General features: G+C 39.2%; 1 protein-coding gene across 14 annotated transcripts in view; it reads left to right on the top strand.

The window, feature by feature from the left end:
- Positions 1 to 19,558, top strand: part of GRIP1 (glutamate receptor interacting protein 1) — a 303,224-nt gene that overhangs the window by 245,872 nt on the left and 37,794 nt on the right. For 6 of the 14 annotated variants that reach the window (XM_079303918.1, XM_079303923.1, XM_079303911.1 and 3 more), the window contains 4 exons: positions 10,187 to 10,334; positions 11,944 to 12,113; positions 16,388 to 16,543; positions 17,263 to 17,418. In XM_079303918.1, coding sequence (XP_079160044.1) covers positions 10,187 to 10,334; positions 11,944 to 12,113; positions 16,388 to 16,543; positions 17,263 to 17,418 — 630 coding nt within the window. The remainder of the gene's footprint in view (positions 1 to 10,186; positions 10,335 to 11,943; positions 12,114 to 16,387; positions 16,544 to 17,262; positions 17,419 to 19,558) is intronic. The other 8 variants (XM_079303912.1, XM_079303921.1, XM_079303914.1 and 5 more) reach the window with 3 other exon arrangements.

Raw genomic sequence — 19,558 nt, forward strand, 5'->3', positions numbered from 1 at the left:
CAACCTCTGTGAGCAGAAAATCTCTCACTCTGGTCCTCAGTGTGAAAATCTCCAGGTCAGATCTCAGCCTCGACCTTCTGCATGGTAGCTTTTATAATGTGGCTGTACCAATGCATCAATTATTTTTAAGATATCTGTGCTAGAGCACAGATTATTGAAGAGACAAAAGTTTTGGGTTAAAAAAGTGATACTGGTAGTACACATAGGTAGGATTAGAAATTCAGATTATCTGTTATGAAAAGCAATGTACAGTTTAATTTTTGTTTCTTTCTGGTTCGTAATTACCTGATAGGCTTTGCAGAGGAGTGTTTTAGACTAGTCTGACTCCTGTTGATGCCAATGTTAGCAGAAGCACACCCAAGGTAAGCTTTCAAAGGCAGAGACTGCAGTTATCTTGTGTGCAGAGGTCACTGACACATGTAGATAATAAATAACCATGAGTGTGTAAGTTGGTGTGTTTCAGTACAGAGGAGCCCTGAGCAAGGTGCAGTCGTGCAGCTCACGTATACCAGGCAGCTCAGCTGTATGGGAGAGGGGCTGTGCTTGGGTCAGTCACCCTGTTGACAAGCAGGAGTGGAAGTTTGAGTGCTTGAGTGTTCTCAGTGCTTGTTCTCATCTCTGAAGTGACAGCAGTGAGGGGCTTTGGGCTCTGTAGGCTTTTGAAGAGAATCCAATCCCATTCTAATTATTACTGTTCCCATTAGATGGAACTTCAGGACATTGTGTCAAACAGGCATAATTGATGGGTACTGCAGCTCTTTATGTCATCTACAGTGTGTTCTTATGGATGTACTTTTGAGGTTGGCTGATGTAAAATTCAGCACACCAGCTGTGTCTTAGTTTGCGGGCTGAGGTGCAGATTGTGTTGCTCTTATTTGTTCTATTTGTTACGATTAGTCAGACACAATCATGCAAGAGATGGAGTTTTGAAGATATCAAAGCTCTTGTGCATTTTATTTTCTGTCCTACTTGGAGGAGTAAATAAGTATGAGAAGTTCTTTTGGATATATGTATCTGTCTATCAGGCCCAGAGAAGTTTTGGATGTCCCATCATTGGAAGTGTGCAAGAGCAGGTTGAATTGGGCTTTCAGCAATCTGGTCTAGTGGGGAGTGTCCCTGTTCATGGAGGGTGTTGGGGCTAAATGGTTTCTAAGGTCCTTCTCAACCCAAACCATTCTGTGATTCAGTGGTTCTTTGATTTCATTCTGCTTTGTGCAATAGAAAAATTAGCATTTTGTATTGCAGAGACTCAGCAGAGGACATATAATTTGCACTACCTTGGGGGTCTGTCTCATTTTTTAAGATGGTTTTTAAAAATAATTATTTGTAAGCTTCATTCTTGGAATGAAATGCAGGCAGAATTCCATTGCTGCTGACTTCTGCAAACATTTCACAATCAATCTGATGCTGTATAGTGTTTCAGGGCAGTTTTTAGGAGCCATCCTTCAATGGAAAGGGGCTGTTTGAGGCTCAGGTTGCCAAACTAACCATAAAGGTGTACTTACAGGCTCCCCAGTTCTGAAACCACATGCTGCCATCAGTGATAGAGATTTGAGCTCTTAATAGTTCTTTAAGTGCCACCTGAGTTTTCTGTGTGGTATTCTTTCTCAAAGTAACAAGGCAGAAAGTTGCAGGGCCTGGGCTTATTTAAAATGCACTCAAGCTATCACAAGGAGGCAGGTCCAGGATATTCTGTGTAGGCATCATCTACCAAGTTGGTTTTGTGTTGTAAATTGTGCAGTACACAGATCGTGTTTCAGATTAACAAGGCACATGAAAAGAAAATCAGAGGTAAATTAAGAGATTGGGATTTTATACAGCTTTTGAGCAGGGAAAGAGCCTAGTAAAAGTGAAAGGTGTGAGCTTGAAACAGTTAATAGAAGGAAGCAGCATCCTCAGAACTGAGCTAAAGTCTTTTGAGCTAAAGTTGCTTAGACAGGTTTTTATGGTCTGAACATGAGAGAAAGTTTGAGAAAGTCCCAAGCTGATTTTGAATATATCCACACTGTAGGAGCATTTTGAATGCAGAGATGGTTCTTCCACAAGTTAAAGACATTTCTTAGCTGAGAAGGATGGTGGGGCTGAGGTCGAGTATAAAATTAGGTAAAGGCAGCTCCTAGGCTTTTTATTTTAAGAACTTGACTAAATTAGAGGCATATAAATGAGCTCCAGGAATTAGGCAACAAGAGAAAAATGGAAAGACTTAGCCAGTCAGTTGACAGGAATACTAAATTGCTTGTGTATAGAGGGGATAATAGGTGGCACGTTTGTTAAGAGAATAATGTCTTCATTTTCCATTCTGAGGTTGAGAGGTCTCTCTGATTTTGCTATCACTCATTCTGCTGGCATCCTCTTGGAATTATTCCTATTTATCATTTTTGAAATTTGATTGTTCTAAAGGTAAGAGGATATAAAATGCCATTGGTGGCTTTATTCCTTAGCAGCAACTTTATGGTTTTTTTTCTTGTGAACTCTGTGATCTTTTTTTCAGTAGACCAGCAGCTCCAGTGCTGTCCTGTTACTTACAATAAAGGAGAATAGAGTATTTTATTTATCCATTTTTGGTACTGTTTTTGCTCCTCTAATTTTAGTTCAGCCAGGTAAAATTGCATCAGCTGTTGCTCATTCTACAGCCTGCCTGAAGCACACAATACCCCAAAATCAGAGGAATGCAAGGAGCACATATATTTTATGATAGATTGTAAGTTGGGCCTTGGAGACTGATACTGACACTTTGAACAAGAACAGTATTTAATTTTTAAATAGTGATTCTATTATTAAAAACTGCTATCCTTTCTCCACAAATATTACTTGTAATACATTGTCAGCTTACTCTATTTTATAGAATCATAGAGTAGTTTAGGTTGGAAGAGACCGTAAATATCATCTTGTTCCAACCCCTCTGCCATGGGCAGGGATGCCACCCATAGGATCATGTTGCCTAGGGCTCAATCAAACCTGGTCTTGAGTGCCCCCAAGAATGGGACATCCACAGCTTCTCTAGGCAACCTGTGCTTTACCATCTTCTGGGAAAGAGTTTCCTCTCAACAGCTAAAATGAATCTCCCCTCTTTCAGTTTAAAACTTCTGTCTTGTCCAGTCACACTCTACCCATGTAAGAAGTCACTCTCCACTACTTCCTTCAAGTACTGAAAAGGCAGCAAGGAGGTTTTCCCAGAGCCTTCTCTTCCCCAGGTTGAGCCACCCCAGTTCTCTCAGCCCATCCTCACAGGAGAGATGCTCCAGCACTCTGACCAGCTCCACTGGACCTACTCCAACAGGTTCACAGCTCTCTCAGCTTTCCAGAAAGCCCTTTCAGAGCTTGCTAGCTGTCATTGATTGTATTTTGCCCATAAGATCTGAGATGAATAAAAGGTTACTCTGCTAAATGAAGCATGAACAAAGCCAGGGTGCAAACATTCTGCAATATTAGTAGCACAGAATACCAAAGCCAGTACCGTGAATCATGCTCTGTGTGTGTGGTTCATTTATGACCTTTAGTCACAAATGTAGGAGGAATCAAATAATATTACTCTGAATGAGTGATAATGCTGCTACCCAGCTGTAGGGCATCTTGAATGTTGTTCCTGTGCCCTTTAAACACTGCAGAAGACTTATTTCTGCCTCTCTTCCTTGCTGCTACATTCCCTCTTGAAACCATTGACCCATGATCCCAATCTCAATTTCTTGATTAGATCATCTTTAAAAATAATTATATCCTTTCTTTGCAAAACAGAGATCAAATAATCTTTGCAGTACAAGGAAAGGGTATTACATAAATAAGCGACCTCCTATGTCCCATCTCTACCCAAAAATATCAGTATTTAAATAACCATCATTCAGCTCTTTGTAAGAGACTTAGGTAGTCATCCAATTGCTGTTAAAAATAAATAAATAAATAAATGCCCCTACAAAAGAAATGTTAAATGTTAGCAAAATAGCCTAAGTGATTTATGATGTAGATGTAGAACAGGGGCAAAACTGGGGTTTTGTCACCTCTTTTTATCTGTGACTTGATGAAACCTGGGAAAAAAAAGAAGAAAGGTATAAGTGAATTGAAGCAGAAAGGAAAGAGAAGAGTAGAGAAAAGCTTCCCTACTTGCAGCAGATCTTTCTCTTGCTCACACATTTCTGGTTGTGGCTCTTGTTTTGCAAGAGATCATGGAAAAGACAGGTGAGTTGATTGCCTATCTCTGTGGCAGTCTCAGGGAAACCTAGGAAGGGAAATAGAGGAGCCACAGCATGACAAAGGACTGTGAATCTCACTATCACAGCTAGGAATGAAATCTTGCACCAGACTGGGAGGAGTTGGGGCAACTGTAAGTGTATCAGTCTTCTAGAGGAAATGTTTTAATGGACACCAAAACAATAGGGGTTTGGGCTGGTATTCTCACAAAAGAAATAGTCCTTAAGAATTCAAAAACCACACAGAGAATAACAAGATTCATTAAGTGTAGTAGATACTGTCTGACAGTAATGAATAGTCTGTGGGTAAATTAAGAAAAGTGGATGTGAATGCACAGAGTCCCTGAGTGCTTTTATGTTGCTGTGCTGTCAGCTGAGCAGTGCTGTAAAGGAGCTTGCAAAATGGTTTGTATGGAGAGTGCCACTGCTAAAACCATGTCTTAGAAATTAAATTAAACAAGCCTGTTAGAGGTTCTGCCTCTTCTTTGGGTTGGTTATCTGGTCTCAAGTTTGTACAACTAGCTGTGGATTTCAAGTGCCCTGTAAGATCAGCTTTGATTTTTACATTTCAGCAACCTAACTTCCCTAAGCAATGGCAAATACTCAAAACTCGTGGTGATAAGCCTGTGGTATTTTGATCTATTTATGTTACAAAAAGCTTTTAACATTTGAGTTCTTGTTTCTTAACACAGAAAACTGGGGGGCAAATCTCTAGCACGCTGATTCTGAATGGACTAGCACAGCCACACCTGCTGTGCTTTCCTCACCGTTGATTATTCTGTCAATCATAAAATGATTTAGGTTGGGAAGGAGCTTAAAGGTCATCCACTTCCACTCCCTGTGCCATGGGCAGGGCACCTTCCACTAGACAAGGTTGCTCAGAGTCCCATTCAACCTGGTCTTGAAAGCTGCCAAGGATGTGGCATCCACAATTTCTGTGGACAGCCTGCTAAATAGATATATATGCATAAAAGAGCTTCTACTTATTTTTTTTTGTTTGTTTTTTTTTTTGTTTTTTTTTTGGTTTTTTTTTGTTTTTTTCTCCAAGTAATTTGGGGGAAAAGCCAAGCACTTGGATTTCTTCAAAACATTCCACAGCTTCTCTGAGCAGCCAACATTGTATGTTATTCTCAGCTGAGACTGAAATGCCAAATAAAGGCACAGATTTGGCTGCTTACTCTGTGCCTTACACATCAATCAGACTCATCACTGCTGCTTTTGAGTACCTTCTGATTGTATGCTGGGTGCTGACAGTGGCTTCTTGGGATGTCTCAACCTTTCTGTAGTAAGAGCTGACTGCAGTGGAATGTTTTGTGTTGGACCCTTTCTGGGACTCACACTGACTTGTGTAAACACATGCACACACATAGTTCCCCTACATTCTGTTGGGTTTTGTTAAAGAAAGCAAGTTCAAAGAAAGGCTTGTGCATTTCTACATTCAAGGATTTGTGAGTGTCTATCTGTGGGAGTTTATTCAGGTTCTTTGGGGAACAGTCAGTGATTGTCCCTTATATATCAGAGCTGTCACATATATGATTGCTGAGTGGGTACTGGAAAAGGATCATTGATTTTTGTGAATTGAAATAAGAACAGAGAGAGCAGAGGAAAGCAAAAATATAGTCTAAGGCATTTGGGAGTGATGGAGAATTGAAACTGATTTCTTCAATCATGACTTTCTGTATATGTTCCAGCTTTTTTATCTTGAAGGCAAGAGTTTCAAAGATTTCAAGGTTTTTTCCAGTTCTTTACAATCTTCCTTAACTTTAGCAAGATATGCTTCTGTGATCCACATGGGGCTTGCAGGCACTGGGTGTAGAAATTAGGGTTATGAAAAGGAGAAAGAAAATAAAGTTTCAACTGTACCAACAAGAGCTGAATGGAGAAAATGGAACTCCTACCTGAGGGAGAGATTGCTTTACTTAGAATCATAGAATTGCTGTGGTTGGAAAAGACCTCTAAAATCAGCAAGTGCAGCTGTCCAGCCATACTTGCTCTCTGTAAGCTGCAAAGATTTTGTATGAAGGGAGCAAAAAAAGGTGTGAGGAGTAGAAGAGCACACTGCTTTGATCAAGAAAAACTCTTTCTGTGGAATACTGTCTTCTGTTTTTAACATAAGAGAGAGAAATCTAGATCTGTGAACTGCTACAAAACTGTTAAAACTTTGCCTTGCAAGAACTACAGGGTTTGAGGACCTATGTGTTTTTTCTGGTCTAAACCAGCACCTTGCCAGATTTTTTTTTACTACTATCAGTCAGAGAATCACAACAGAGAAGGCTACAGTTTTAAGGAGGAAAACTTGCTAGTCTGTGAACACCTAATAGGAAAGAAACTTGCAAAATTATTGTGAGATAGTAAGATATCCACTTGTTTGTCACATCATCACTATAAAGTACAGCAGCATGCAGGAGAGGTCAATAACAGTCTTCTGAAGCTGTGTGTTTTAATTGGTCCAGCTGCTTCTTTAGACTCTAAATCTATTTTGACATCCTTCCTCTGTGTCAAGCTCTTTTAAGCTCCTCAAAAAAAAATATTTGTACCTTGTGTTGCCATGACTTTGAAAAAATAAAAGAGCACCTCAGACCCTGCAGTTGGAGAAGTGAGAAGCTGCAGAGCACAGGTAGTAGCAGCAGAGCTCAGTGCTCCCACAGGAATGAGCTCAATAGCAATACTTCCCAGTTTTAAGTACAGGAAGGCTTTGGATAGGAAAAAAAAATCACATACTAAAAATCTTTGGTTTCCTGTGGATTTAGTATAATTTATTGATTGCAAACTGTGACTGAAGTTTTTCCCTTTCTAGAGCTTTTTAAAGGCACTATTTCACATGTAGATGCTCTGCTGCCTAATACAAGCAGTTTGCTTTTTTGGTTTTCCCACTGTGGGAATCCTGGTGGTTTTTGTCCTCACCACCCACCAGTTGTTGACCTGGATTTCACATACTGTAAGGGTCAGTAAGGATTAACAGATATATACATTTTTGAAGACATAAAGAAACACATGTAATGTGATGTCTTTGTCAGGTTAAAAATACATTTTTAAATTTTCAAAATGATTTGTGATCATCTTTTGAAGCAAAGGAGGTTGTAACACTCCTTATTTTATTAAAAAAAAATTCTAAATTCTGTACTAGATACTATTTATACTATACTAAATATAGAATATTTGCATTTTGCAAAAGTGTATCTAGAATAAAACCCCTTGATGCCAGTGATTTAAACTGTCAAATAAAAAAAGGTGTGCTGCTGTCTAGCTGAAGAAATATATTAGCATGCAGAAAGCAAGGCTGCTTCCTTTGGGATGTTTTAATCAAGCCTCTTGTAGTGATTGAGATGCAATACTCTAAAATGAGAAAAATTATTAACAAAATCAAAAATCTAGAGTGTCTTTCACGCAAATATTCATCAGTGTATCTTATGTAATTACATAGTCAATAAATCAACACAGTGTGCAAGTGCTTCAGTCATGGTGTAAATATCTTAATGACTGAAACATCTTCACACATGAATAATTTATACCTGTATGATTCATTTTTCATATCCATGCTTTACTTCAACATGAAAAACTAATTCTTCTTCGTCAGAGAATGTGTGTTTGATTATTGCCTTCTGGTTCCTCTTCCCTGTGCTTCTTTTGCACTGTTAGGCACACTCCATTTCTTCTCTGCTGGTTCCTCTAATGTAGTTATCTTATTTATTCATCCTGTCTGCCTTGATTTGTGTTCCCAGTGCATTTCAACAGGCACCTGGGAAATAACACTCAGGCATAAGCTGCTTGTGCTTATGCAGTTTCCCAAGTAACTGGAAAAAGGATCAGCATCTTGAAAGATTTACACATTCTCAACAGATATTTGCATTCCTCTCCTCAAGGCAACCATTGCAGAAGGAATTTGTGCAAGTTGGGCTTTGCCATTTTCTGGATCAATATGAATTAAAACCTTTGTCAAGATAGTGATGACAAACAGTGTTTGAGTCTTCTTCCCACAGATTTGTAAATGTGAATCTTGCATGTAGCTCCAGAAATCCCTGGAATGTTCAAGATGAAAATAATTGTGCAGGAAGGGGAATAGGGAATACTTAAATTCTGCTCTGCTGCACATGCTTATTTGGCTGTTTGTAAGGCACTGAATGCATCCTGCCTTAGTTAGACCTTTAACCAAGTCATCCAAGACAGGAATTTCATTGTTATAAACTCCTTTAGTTAGTAAGAGGAAGACAGGGAGCTGCTGAGGGCAGTTCATCCAGCTTTAAAGCTACTTAGTGCTTAAAGCTCCAGGCAGAAATGCTGCTGGGTGGACTCTATTCTTTTGGCTCAGAATTTAAAGATCAGTTCAGGTTTGTGGAGCAGCTTATTTTGGTAGTGTCCATGAAAGTTGAGCCTTTAAAAATTGAGCCCTAGTTATGTTCAGAAATTGTTCACTCAGATTTAATGACCACTTTCAAAATTGCTGAATCTTGCCTTCAAACCCTCAGATTACAAACTTGAAAAAAAAAGAAAACCAGGAGGAATATAAAATTTATTACAAGTTGTGGGGGGAAAAAGGAGTTCTATAATAATTAACTGACACTTTTCTGGTATTGTATGTTGTTTCATCCAACCTTTTCTCACTCCATTTCAATATGCAGTTTACCTACATTATGCTCAAATGAGGAAGAGCACCTTCACTGAGTGTTCATTACTCCCTTGTTTAATTTCTTGTATCATTACATAGATTGTTAGTTTTATATGCTAATACAGTTTCACTGTCTCTTCTGTGCCAATATTACATTTTTGACTAATTTTTTAGATTTAAGACTGAGTGGAGTATCTTATATCTGTTCTCTCCCTGCACTTGGAAGCCCAGCTGCAGTTGTTATACAGCTTCAATCTTAGTGTCTTCTGAGACACATCCCAATTGAATGTTCTCTTTGTATCCTCACTGCTGGTTCCAGTATGTTGTGAATACCCATCTCTCCTGTTTGCTGGCAGGACATTTGGTAACTTTGATCCAGCATAAGTTTTCATTTATTCAGTTTTTTCTTCTTCTGATTATAACCACCTCCAAAGGCTTCTGATAGCACTTTGTTTGTTTCAGTCTTTTTATATCCTTAAAGGACATCTTCTCTTACTGTATCTTACTGCACTGAGATGAGTTATTGATCAATGGGTTAGTAGGAGTTCTCAGCCAGTCTCCAGAATGTACTTCACCCTGCTCACTGCCTCTTTCTTTTGGCATTTAGGAAGAAGCCTGCTGTCTTTTGCTTTGTTGTGTCTAGCACTTGTTCTCTTGGGTAGTTTCTCACCACAGTCATCGATCATGACAGTTGCTCCAACTTACTTTCATGTTTTCTGTATTCAGTGTTGGTCATTTGCTATCTATATCTTGTTGTAAGGCAGTATTTTTTCCAGTGACAGGATTTTAAAAGAACCTCTTCACATGTATTTTGTTTTAATTTCTACTACTTCTAGGTGTCATGCCTCCTATACTTTCACCATTTTCTCCTTTCTTTTAGTGAAGGATTTCTTGTAAATCCTTTCTTTATCTTCTTCATTTGATTATTATAGCTGCTGTCTACAGACCTTCATCTTTTTTTAATGAAAATTAATTTAACTTCTTTCTCTAAGCTATTCATTTACTCTTTTTTTTTTTTTTTTCAGATAATTTTCTACTTTTTTAATTATTTCTGTTTTTCCAGCATGCCTGTTTAAATTCCAGGTAATTTTATCTTAAGTTGTTTAAGAGAATGATTCACTAACATCCTGTTTCTCTCATCTGGTCCATCTCAGATTCTGACACACTCTGAAACTTTCAGACATCCCAGATTCACAAACTTCCTCTTGATTTTATAATTTTCAACATCGAGAGCTGGTTATTAGCATCTTAAATTGTACTATTCCAGTATTTTTTGAAGTGGTATGTTATCTGCTTAGAGAAATAAAATAGCAATGGAGATTTTGTGTGGGGAAAACATGAAAATGGCATAAGTACCACATTGGTATAATACTGATCTTTTGTTTAATTTTAACAGATTCAGTAGCAACAGCTTCTGGGCCACTGCTAGTTGAAGTTGCCAAAACTCCTGGTGCTGCTCTTGGGGTTGCACTATCTACCTCGATGTGCTGCAACAAACAGGTCATTGTCATAGACAAAATCAAATCTGCAAGTATTGCAGACAGGTGAGTGTGACAGAGGACTGACACAGCAGGTCCATGCATCCATTTTACTTCTTTTTCTGTTTGGTCTGGCTTTAAAGGAACCCTTCCCTTTTCTGAGAAAATCAGCTGCACCAGGTCCTCTCAAGGTTGCATGCCTTAAAACCAGCACTTTGTCAGATTGCTGTTCCAGATGTGAGTCTAAGCCTCCCAGGGCCCATCTCCTTCAGCTCATTCGTGCAGTATGGGGTGACATAAGCCAGCCTCCATGTCCTGTGGCACTGGCTGCTGGCACTGTGCAGCACAGGAGTTTAGAGATCTGCTCTGGCTGTTAAATGTAGTGCTGTGGCAGAGATTAGTATTTTAAAAAAAAAACCCATAACCCACTGGAATTCTTGAAGTAAGTGCACCATATGGAACAGCTGTCAAGGGAAGTAAATTTTGAGGCTTTGCAACCTTGAAGTGTTCTTTTAGAATATATCACTCATTCTTGTGGCACAGTGAAATGGAGCTCCTTATGTCTGGATTCTTTTGCTGATATTTTAGAATACAAGTGAGGTATAAGGAAGACTGGCTTCTGTATTTCTAATTTGTTTTGCTATAATATTTCCACTTCATTTAAACCTTTAAATAAAAATATTTAAACCATTAAAATTTTAGCTAGATGTTTTTCCCCAGTGGTCTGAACCTCTGGAACAGAGTTGTGGGATCTTTTCTGGGGTGTGTGTGTGTGTGTATGTGTGTGTTTATACATATACAATATATTTCTATATTCATTCCTCTATCTAAATTTTTTTTTTAAATATTGTGTTTCAGCAGCAAATTCCTCCTGCATGTCCCCAGTCACCCTACCTTGTAACTCCTCTTTTGCAATGGTGCTTTTGGTAGCACCCACTTGTAGCAGTGAGTCTACAGCTCCTCTGTGGGCTTTTCCCTACAGTAGAAACTTTGAGAGTGACGGCCATTGATCCAGGGGTGTTCTCCAGTTCAATGGTGCAGGATGCTTTAATTTTCTCCCTCTGTTTTTTCCCATTTCACAGGGGGTAACCAATTAAAGGAGCTGTCCACTTGACTGGTACGTCGGGATGCTGACTGCTGTGTTTGCATTTCTCAACTCATCCAGTAGCCAGTCTCTTGAGTGCAGCAAGATTTAGCAGATAGCCCCCCTTCCCACCCCACTCCTAGAGTCACCATGCTAGCCCTGGTTTCATTATTTGTTTGACTACTGCATAATTTCATCATCATTTACAGCTTTTGTACTAATAAATGTTTGAACTATAACTCAAAAAATGATGAACTGGGTGCTTGTGTGAGGGATATGTGACCAAGTTATTCTAGTCCTCTTAAGCTTTTCTCATTTTATCCAGCTGCCATTCACACATATTTTTAGAGTCAGCTACCCCATTGCAGTTCTGTGAGTGATGTCTTGGCATATATTGTATTAACTGAATTGTTTTTAAGGTTTGTACTAATAGAGATAAAGTCTGACCAGTGACAGTGCCTACAAAACACAAATGTCTCTCGAAAAAAAACAACACGTTCATAGTTGTCATGACCAGTTTGAAGGCAGAAGAGCTCATTGTGCAAGCAGAGAGCATGCCTGATCATACCAAGTTTTTTCCCTTTTATATAGATGTGGTGCATTACATGTAGGAGACCATATTCTGTCCATTGATGGCACCAGCATGGAGTACTGTACGCTGGCAGAAGCAACACAGTTTTTGGCAAATGCAGCAGACAATGTCAAACTGGAGATCCTCCCCCACCACCAGACACGGCTGGCACTGAAAGGCCCAGAGCACGGTAAGAGGATCTGTAGCACCAAGTACCTCCTTCTCTTTCTTTCTTTCTTTTAATTTGCCTGCCTGTGCTGAATGGTCAAAGCTGTCACCACAGTTTTATCTGTGAATGTTGTTGCAGCTCCCCAGGTTATGCTTCTACAGTTTCTGAGCAGTTCTGTGTTTTCTTTGTCTTAGTGAGCCCTCTGAGATCCCTATGGCCAAAGAGAGAAATGTTTTGCTAAGTAATACCTCTACAAACCTGCAAATGTACATAAGGACACTTGTTGCCTCTACTGTTGTTGGGGGTGCTATGAGATACTTCATTAAATTAATCTCTACTTTGTTTCTTAAATTTAGAGTGGAGAAGTAGTATCACAGCCAACTTATTTTCAGCATATTGACTTGATATTTATGGACACTTCATTAATAACACCTGTTCTCCCCTAAAATATGTAAACACCTACCATATTTTCTCTTGTTAATGGCATTATTATTTATTGCCGTCGTCTTTTAAAGTGCTTCTGAGATTGCTCCATGGGTTCACTGTCAGAGCTTATGAAAATTGTTTGGAAATAGTTCCCTAGATTGCAGACCTTTTCACTGCAATACTTATATAAATCAAATGTATATAAAATGTCTTAGTATTTGAAAACGGAGGCTCCCTGTCTTGTCTTCATGAGAAAGTGGCTAATTCAGAGGAAATTCAGTCTAAAATAGCACATGTTGGTAGACATCAAAACAGTAATAGCAAATACACAGAGGGTATGTACTTGTGTTGCAGCATGAATCAGTGATAAAATTCTTGTGAGCCTGTGCTTCTGCCTCCCTTAGAGCAAGACAAGATTTCTGAGGTCTAGAAAAGGATGGTAAATGTTCTGGGACATCCATGCAACATCCAGGTTGTCCCTTGATAAGTGGTGTTCAGACAGTTTCTCAGAGTGGGGAATACTGAACTATTAGAGGAGACATTAGTTTCTCCTAGACCAGGGGGAACAAAAAATAACCTTTGCAATTACATGTTCTCCCTGTACTTAGCTCTTTCCCTTTTCTACTTAAGCTGGTTAGAGCCACAAGGAGCAGAGGGTGATACTGCACAAGGAGAATGAGATGGAGGCCAAATTTGCAATGTACTTCCATTCCTTTCAGTTATGACAGTATACACTGCAAACAGATCTTCCTTTTCTTTCTGAAGCAAAGATGTCATGCAATTAATTTCTGGATGGTTCAAGAATTTTGAAGACTGTTACTTTTGGGAAGACAAATGCTGGGGCCAATGATTTGTGTAGATGATTGTATTACTTGAAGCAGTTGGTTTGTTAACCAACATTTATAACTGATGCTGTTAATGTTCTAGTGACTGGTATAGATGCTTAGAAAAAGCAATGCTCTTAAGAACTGTCTGTTACAAAATCATATAGGTGATCTGCAAAAGACGATATATAAGAGCATCTTTTGGGGGAAAGTATCCCTAAAGTAATAAAGTTGCTTTCCTCAGTAAGGCAGAATTAACTAGGATGTTTACAGCCCTTTCCAGTCCCTCACCAGGTGGTGCTACCACAATATCATGACCAGTTCAAGATATAACAAGCTTTATGGAAGCAAGTCCCCTCTTAGAAACAACCTTTCATCAGGTGGAGTATGACCTAGAGGCTGCAGAGAGGGAAAATCTCCCTTGATATGTCAGGAATAAGCTGAGTCTTTAGGGCTGTATCTGCTGAGCTCAGTTATTGGTCTTATGGGAATATGTTAGGAATTTAAAACAGGCAGGAAAGTCAGTATATAAACTGAAATTTTAGCCCTAAAATAAAGTGAAGAGCTCTATAAAAGATAGGATTCTTTTTCTTTTTTTTTTTTTTTTTTCCTTTATACTGTGCTGCTGACATTCATTTCTCTTGTTGCCCCATTAGTTTTATGTTTACTATACACAGCCCTGTACTGGAATAGCTGAAATTGCCACTAAATTACTATGGTTACACACAAAAGGATTTTCTTTTACAGAACTTTTGTTGAATTGGGACTATCCTTCTACAAGCTGAGCAAACTGAATTTGTGTACTTTCTCACTTTGTAGGACATTTTTATCTCTACTCTCAGCATGAAAATAAAACATTAAGAAAAAATCTCAAGGACTAGCAGATAATTTCCTGCTGGAAGCAGTCTTTTTAATTAAACAAGGCTCACAGCAGCTTGAAAATAATAAAAATCCACCTGGCCACGTTGTTCTTATCAGATTTTAATTTTTTCACCATAGTTAAAGTTAAGAAATCTCACTGTCTGTGCATGTAATTGAAGACAGTTTCATCTGAGAAGATGAGCTAAGTCTCTAAGACACACAACGTCATCTCAGGCTGCTTCTGCTGATTTTGGGACTTTTCTGGCTTTTTCCAAGTCCCTGAGGGTGGTGGTGTCAGTGGGTAAGGAGCCCCAGGGGTGCAGACTCAGCCTGGTCTGCATCCCTCCCTTACTTTTGGTATCTGATATTTATTTTTATTCAAGTCCCTGCCAGGGCACAGAGTGTGTTCTCAGGGAGGAATGCAAATCCAGGACAAGCTGACTGAAGACACAGGGCCAGGTCAGGGTCAGTTCCAGGGCCTGCAGGGTCCCCACCACTCCACCAGGCTGCAGAGATGTGGTGAGCCCCTCTCCCCATCCCTTCCCTGGTGTGCCCTCCATAGATCCACCCTCTAGAGACAGGCATCACTTGTGAGTCAGAAGGGATAGTGCAGTCAGGCAATTAGCACATCAGTGCTCATGGAATACAAAGTGAAGCCAGAGGACAGCTTTCCTTCTGCCAGGGCACAGAGCTTACATTGGTGGCTGCCCTTTTCCCCCCTCATTTTGTCTCATGGAATAAGATGTGAACCAAGGTGTAGGTTCAACCTGAATGCTCAAGGTTTTGGGCTCCTATTAAAGGCCAGCATGGGGACAGACAAGTCTGCAGCCATTACAGGTATAGCAGGTAGCAGAGGGACACAGGTAATACAGCTCCTGGGACAAAGATAGCAAATTCATAAATATAAATATAAATATTTTATAGGAACATATTTAGAAGCAGGTTTAGATTAGATATGAGAAAGAAATTCTTCACTGCAAGGGTGATAAGGCACTGGGACAGGTTTCCCAGGGAAGTTTTGGCTGCCTCATCCCTGAAAGTGTTGAAGGCTGGGTTGGATGGGGTCCTGAGCCAACTATTTAAATGTAAGGTGTCCCTTCCTGTGGCAGCAGGGTTTGAGCAAGATGGTCTTTAAGGTCCCTCCAAACCCAAATCATTCTATGATTCTGTAGTATGGGTGAATTCCTTGGTGTTTTAAGACAAAACATTCAGTAAATACTTCCCAGTTTGAACTATGCCTTTATGGTTCACCAAGGATGCTGACATGCTTAATTTAATCATGAATATACTGTATTTAATCAAAGGAGTCTTCAATCCTTTTCCTTTAAGATTTGTCAACTGAAATGCTTCCCATTCTCTTAGTAAGTACCTAGTGAAAATCTTCACTTTCAGCACATCCCAGATTCCACATATGTAGAACCCCCAATTAAATAATCAAATACAGTCTCAAATTTCCTCCAGTGAAGGAACATTTTAAAGTTTTGAAGATCAAATTTAAAAAAAAGAAAAAACCACAAAACAAAAACATAAAATTGCACATCCAGCTAATCAATAAGACTTCTTTTCTTTATTAACCAGGTTTCAGGATAGAGTTTTCCTGCTGCTGGCATTGGGATGTCATTTACTGCATAGAATAGCATAATGCCAGCAATAGATTGTGGCAAAATTAAAATGTCAATACAGTAAATTGAAATGCCAGGGAAGCATCTCCATTCTAGGCAATGCCATGTAAAGTATCTGGTTGGTCTTTTTAAAATAGATTAATGAAAGAAGAAAGTTATTAACCTTCAGTTAGTGGTCATATGTAGTATCTTAGTATTTTCTGAGAAAGTTTGCAGTCTTAGCCCCTAAGCCAGAGGGAGATCAGGAAGTGATTCAGTAATCGTTTTTAAAACAACTACAAAAAAGCAAAAAAAAAAATCAATCAGAAAAATTTTTTTGAGAAAAAATATTATTTCTGCTCCTCAAGTTAGAACCACCTGATAAGAAGACAAGAGCAGGTTATTTATCACTTTATTTTTTTTTTAATTTTATTTTTATTTTCAATTTATTTTCTTTCTTTTGCTTCTGCTATATGGTTTTTTTTTGTTTGTTTGTTTGTTTTGTTTGTGCAATTCAGTTATTTTTACCTCTTCTCTGGTCCTTTTTTTTTTCTGATTTTCCATCATCCCTTCATGCGGTCAGTGAAGGTTGAAAGAAGCAACAGGCAACTTACCTGGGATTCGTGTGCCAACAGCCACAGCAGCCTCCTCACCTACCACCATTATAACACCTACCACCCTGACCATTGCAGGATGCCAGCCTGGAAATTCCAGAAAGCGCCTCCTCAAAGCAGCCTTCGTAATGTTCCACACTTTTTCCTGCTGACATACTCTCTTCTCCTTCTCTTCTTCCTCCTCCTCCTCCCTCCCTTCTTCCTTCACTCATACTTTTCCCATTTCAGGCTCTAGAACCTTTTCAGTTTTATGGATGCTACACCTTTTCATAGCCATGCCAAGGTTATTTCTGACATTTTACACCTTTTCCTCTCTGTAACAAAGCAGCCTTTGTAGACAGGAAAAGGCTTGAAAATTCTGAATGAATCAGCTCTTCTATGCATGAGTGGACCATTGGATTGGAGAAGTGTATATAAAGCATGATTTTTTAAGGCAAAGCATTGCTTACAAATCTTTGTCAGAAATTACCTATTATTTTTAGAAAAGGCATTTCTAAAATCAGTGTATCTAGATATATTGATGTGCATTAGTTTGGGGAGATGTGTTGAAAAATTTAATTTAACATACTTTGCTTAAAGTAAGTTGTGTACTATGAATATACCTTTTATATCTACGTTATCTGTGTTAGCTTCCAGCATGTGTTGTCATGAAATGCTGGCTTTCCCTTTTCCTAGGGTCACCTGTGTGGTTTAACGTGTCTGTTATTGGAAATGCACAAACCACTCCTGTGCATCATTCCTGTGCCTATACATACAATGTTTGATTCACTGATGAGTTACAGGCACACGCTGCACTCTTCTGTGAAGACTGAGTGCTGTATGCCAAGTGTTTGATTTCTTACAGCAGCTCTGGTGTCTTCATCCTTCTCTCCTACCTCCATGAGTGCATACAGCCTGAGTTCCCTGAACATGGGGACCTTACCTCGCAGCCTCTACTCCACCAGCCCACGGGGGACAATGATGAGGCGGAGGATGAAAAAGAAGGACTTCAAAAGCTCCTGTAGGTGGTAACAGCATTTGCTCAAAAACGTGCAGTGAATGAATGGGTGGAGGAGGGGGAAGATGCAGAAAAAAAGTTGCACAGTACATTAATATACATATATTCTAGACAGAAGAGAGATTTTTCTGGTAGATGTAGAGGAACATAAAGATATTTGTCCTATGCTAAAATGAGATGAATAGATGCTAAGCAGCATAACTATCTCATCTGAAATTTAGAAATGAATGTCTTTTTCATTCAGTGCTGGAAGAGTTTGTTACACTGTTACTGAAGTGATTTTCAAATTCCTTTTTCAACTCTTCCAGTGTCCATTAGGGAATAGAATTCATAGCTAAATAGTAAAAAACAGGTTGCTGGTAAGCACAACCAGCTATCACATTAGGGAAGGCAGAGCTTGCCACAGCACCTCCTAGATAGTTCTAATGTTTACATCTACACCATGACCTGTGCAGTTATTTTAGTGAGGGAGAGCAACAAGTTACAGTGAAGACTAAAGAGCCTCATTTGACCACTCTCTGGGCTTCAAAGCATGGATCTCCTATGAGTCAGTCATTTCCCAAGCCAGAGTAGATCTGTTCAGGCTGTTCCACTCTGCATATTGCCAAGGATTCACTGGGCTGGAAAGAATGTTAATGCATTTTTTCCAGTCTCCATGAGAATCCCACCGCTCTTTTGGCTTGTCCATCTTTGTGCAATCCACAGCAGCTCAGTTCCTCCAGGGCAGGGAGGTGAGAACTGCTCTGTAAATCATTTGCTCTAGACAGCAATGCTTAGAAGTCCACTCTGAAAGAGCTGAGCTGCTGCACATTGCAGCACTGCTGCTGTGTTTTAAGGATTCCCCATGGTCATAGTAAAACCAGAGAAAACCAGCAGCTTCTAAGCCAGTCACTATGGAATTGTGAGAATATATTAGAGAGGAACTGAGGTTTTGCTTTCTTGCAGTTTTTGTTGCTTGCTTGTAATTTCTTCTGTAAAGCACATATTTTTGCATAACATTTGCCTGTAAGTGCATTTTTTATTTTTGATCCGATCAGCCATTTTTCACTGCTCATCTATTGACATGTTAGCTTCTAATGCATTCATTTGGATCATGGGGGGATACTGGGTCTGTCATGCTGTGGTATCAGTAGAGGTGCATGTACAGCTCTTATGTGTTCTCTACACATAAAACAGTAGAAAGAAACAGTAGTAGTGTTACACTATAACAGTAATTGATCTGAGTAGTAAAATCAATGCAAAAAATAGTTCATCAATAATGCTATGTTTTAGCTGTTCAACAAAGGGTGAAATCTTCAAAGCTAATCCTGTTATGGATCTTGGACACAGCTGTAACTTGCGTTTTTACATTTTTCAGATATTTTTCCTTCAAGGAAACCTTGTCCCTGTTATCTTGCAAAGACTCTAAATGAGGGCAGTGATGTGGCATTTAAGTGGGACAGTCACATAAGCACTGCAGCCCACCTAAAAGATTCTTCAGTTCAGAAGGCCCTGGGGATGACAAGCTGCTATGAGTAAACAAATCTCCAGACAGAAGTTAAGAGGAGGCTTAGCTGTGCAGTAGTTTATTACACATTCACTGTTCCTCACTCTGTTAGTAGATTTACACCCACACTGGTGACAGCAGCAACAGCCAGCTTAAGAGACCCACACTGCTCTGAATGTCCTACAGTGGATAGGGAATGTCCAGTCCTGCACCTTTCCACTATCCATTGATGAGACTTGGAGAACTGTGTCCCTTTGTGGGAGACTCATGAGAGCCAGGTAGATTGACTGCTGTGCTTTTCATGGAAAAAGAGTACCGCACTCTTCTTAATTTTAGTGGGTTTTTTTTTGTTTAATCCAATTGGATCATTTGAGAGTTTTATTTAGGTAAATTTTAATAAATCTTTTAGGATGTCACTTGGGAATAAAAATATGTAGGTTGCTATAAAGTTTACATTTCCAGTTGTTTAAAAATACTTGCACAACATAATGTGATCATGGCATAATTCATGAAGATGAAGTGTGATGGATGAGGTGTTACAAGACTTTTATGGTCATGATTTAACAATCATTGCATTAGTTACACAGATCTTTCTAAATATGTGGCTGCAAAAATTGAGGGCATGCCCTGCTGCCACAAGCTTTTTTTATGCCACTT

This window comes from Erithacus rubecula (assembly GCF_903797595.1).
Source record: "Erithacus rubecula genome assembly, chromosome: 4".
In the NCBI taxonomy this organism is placed as follows: Eukaryota; Metazoa; Chordata; class Aves; order Passeriformes; family Muscicapidae; genus Erithacus; species Erithacus rubecula.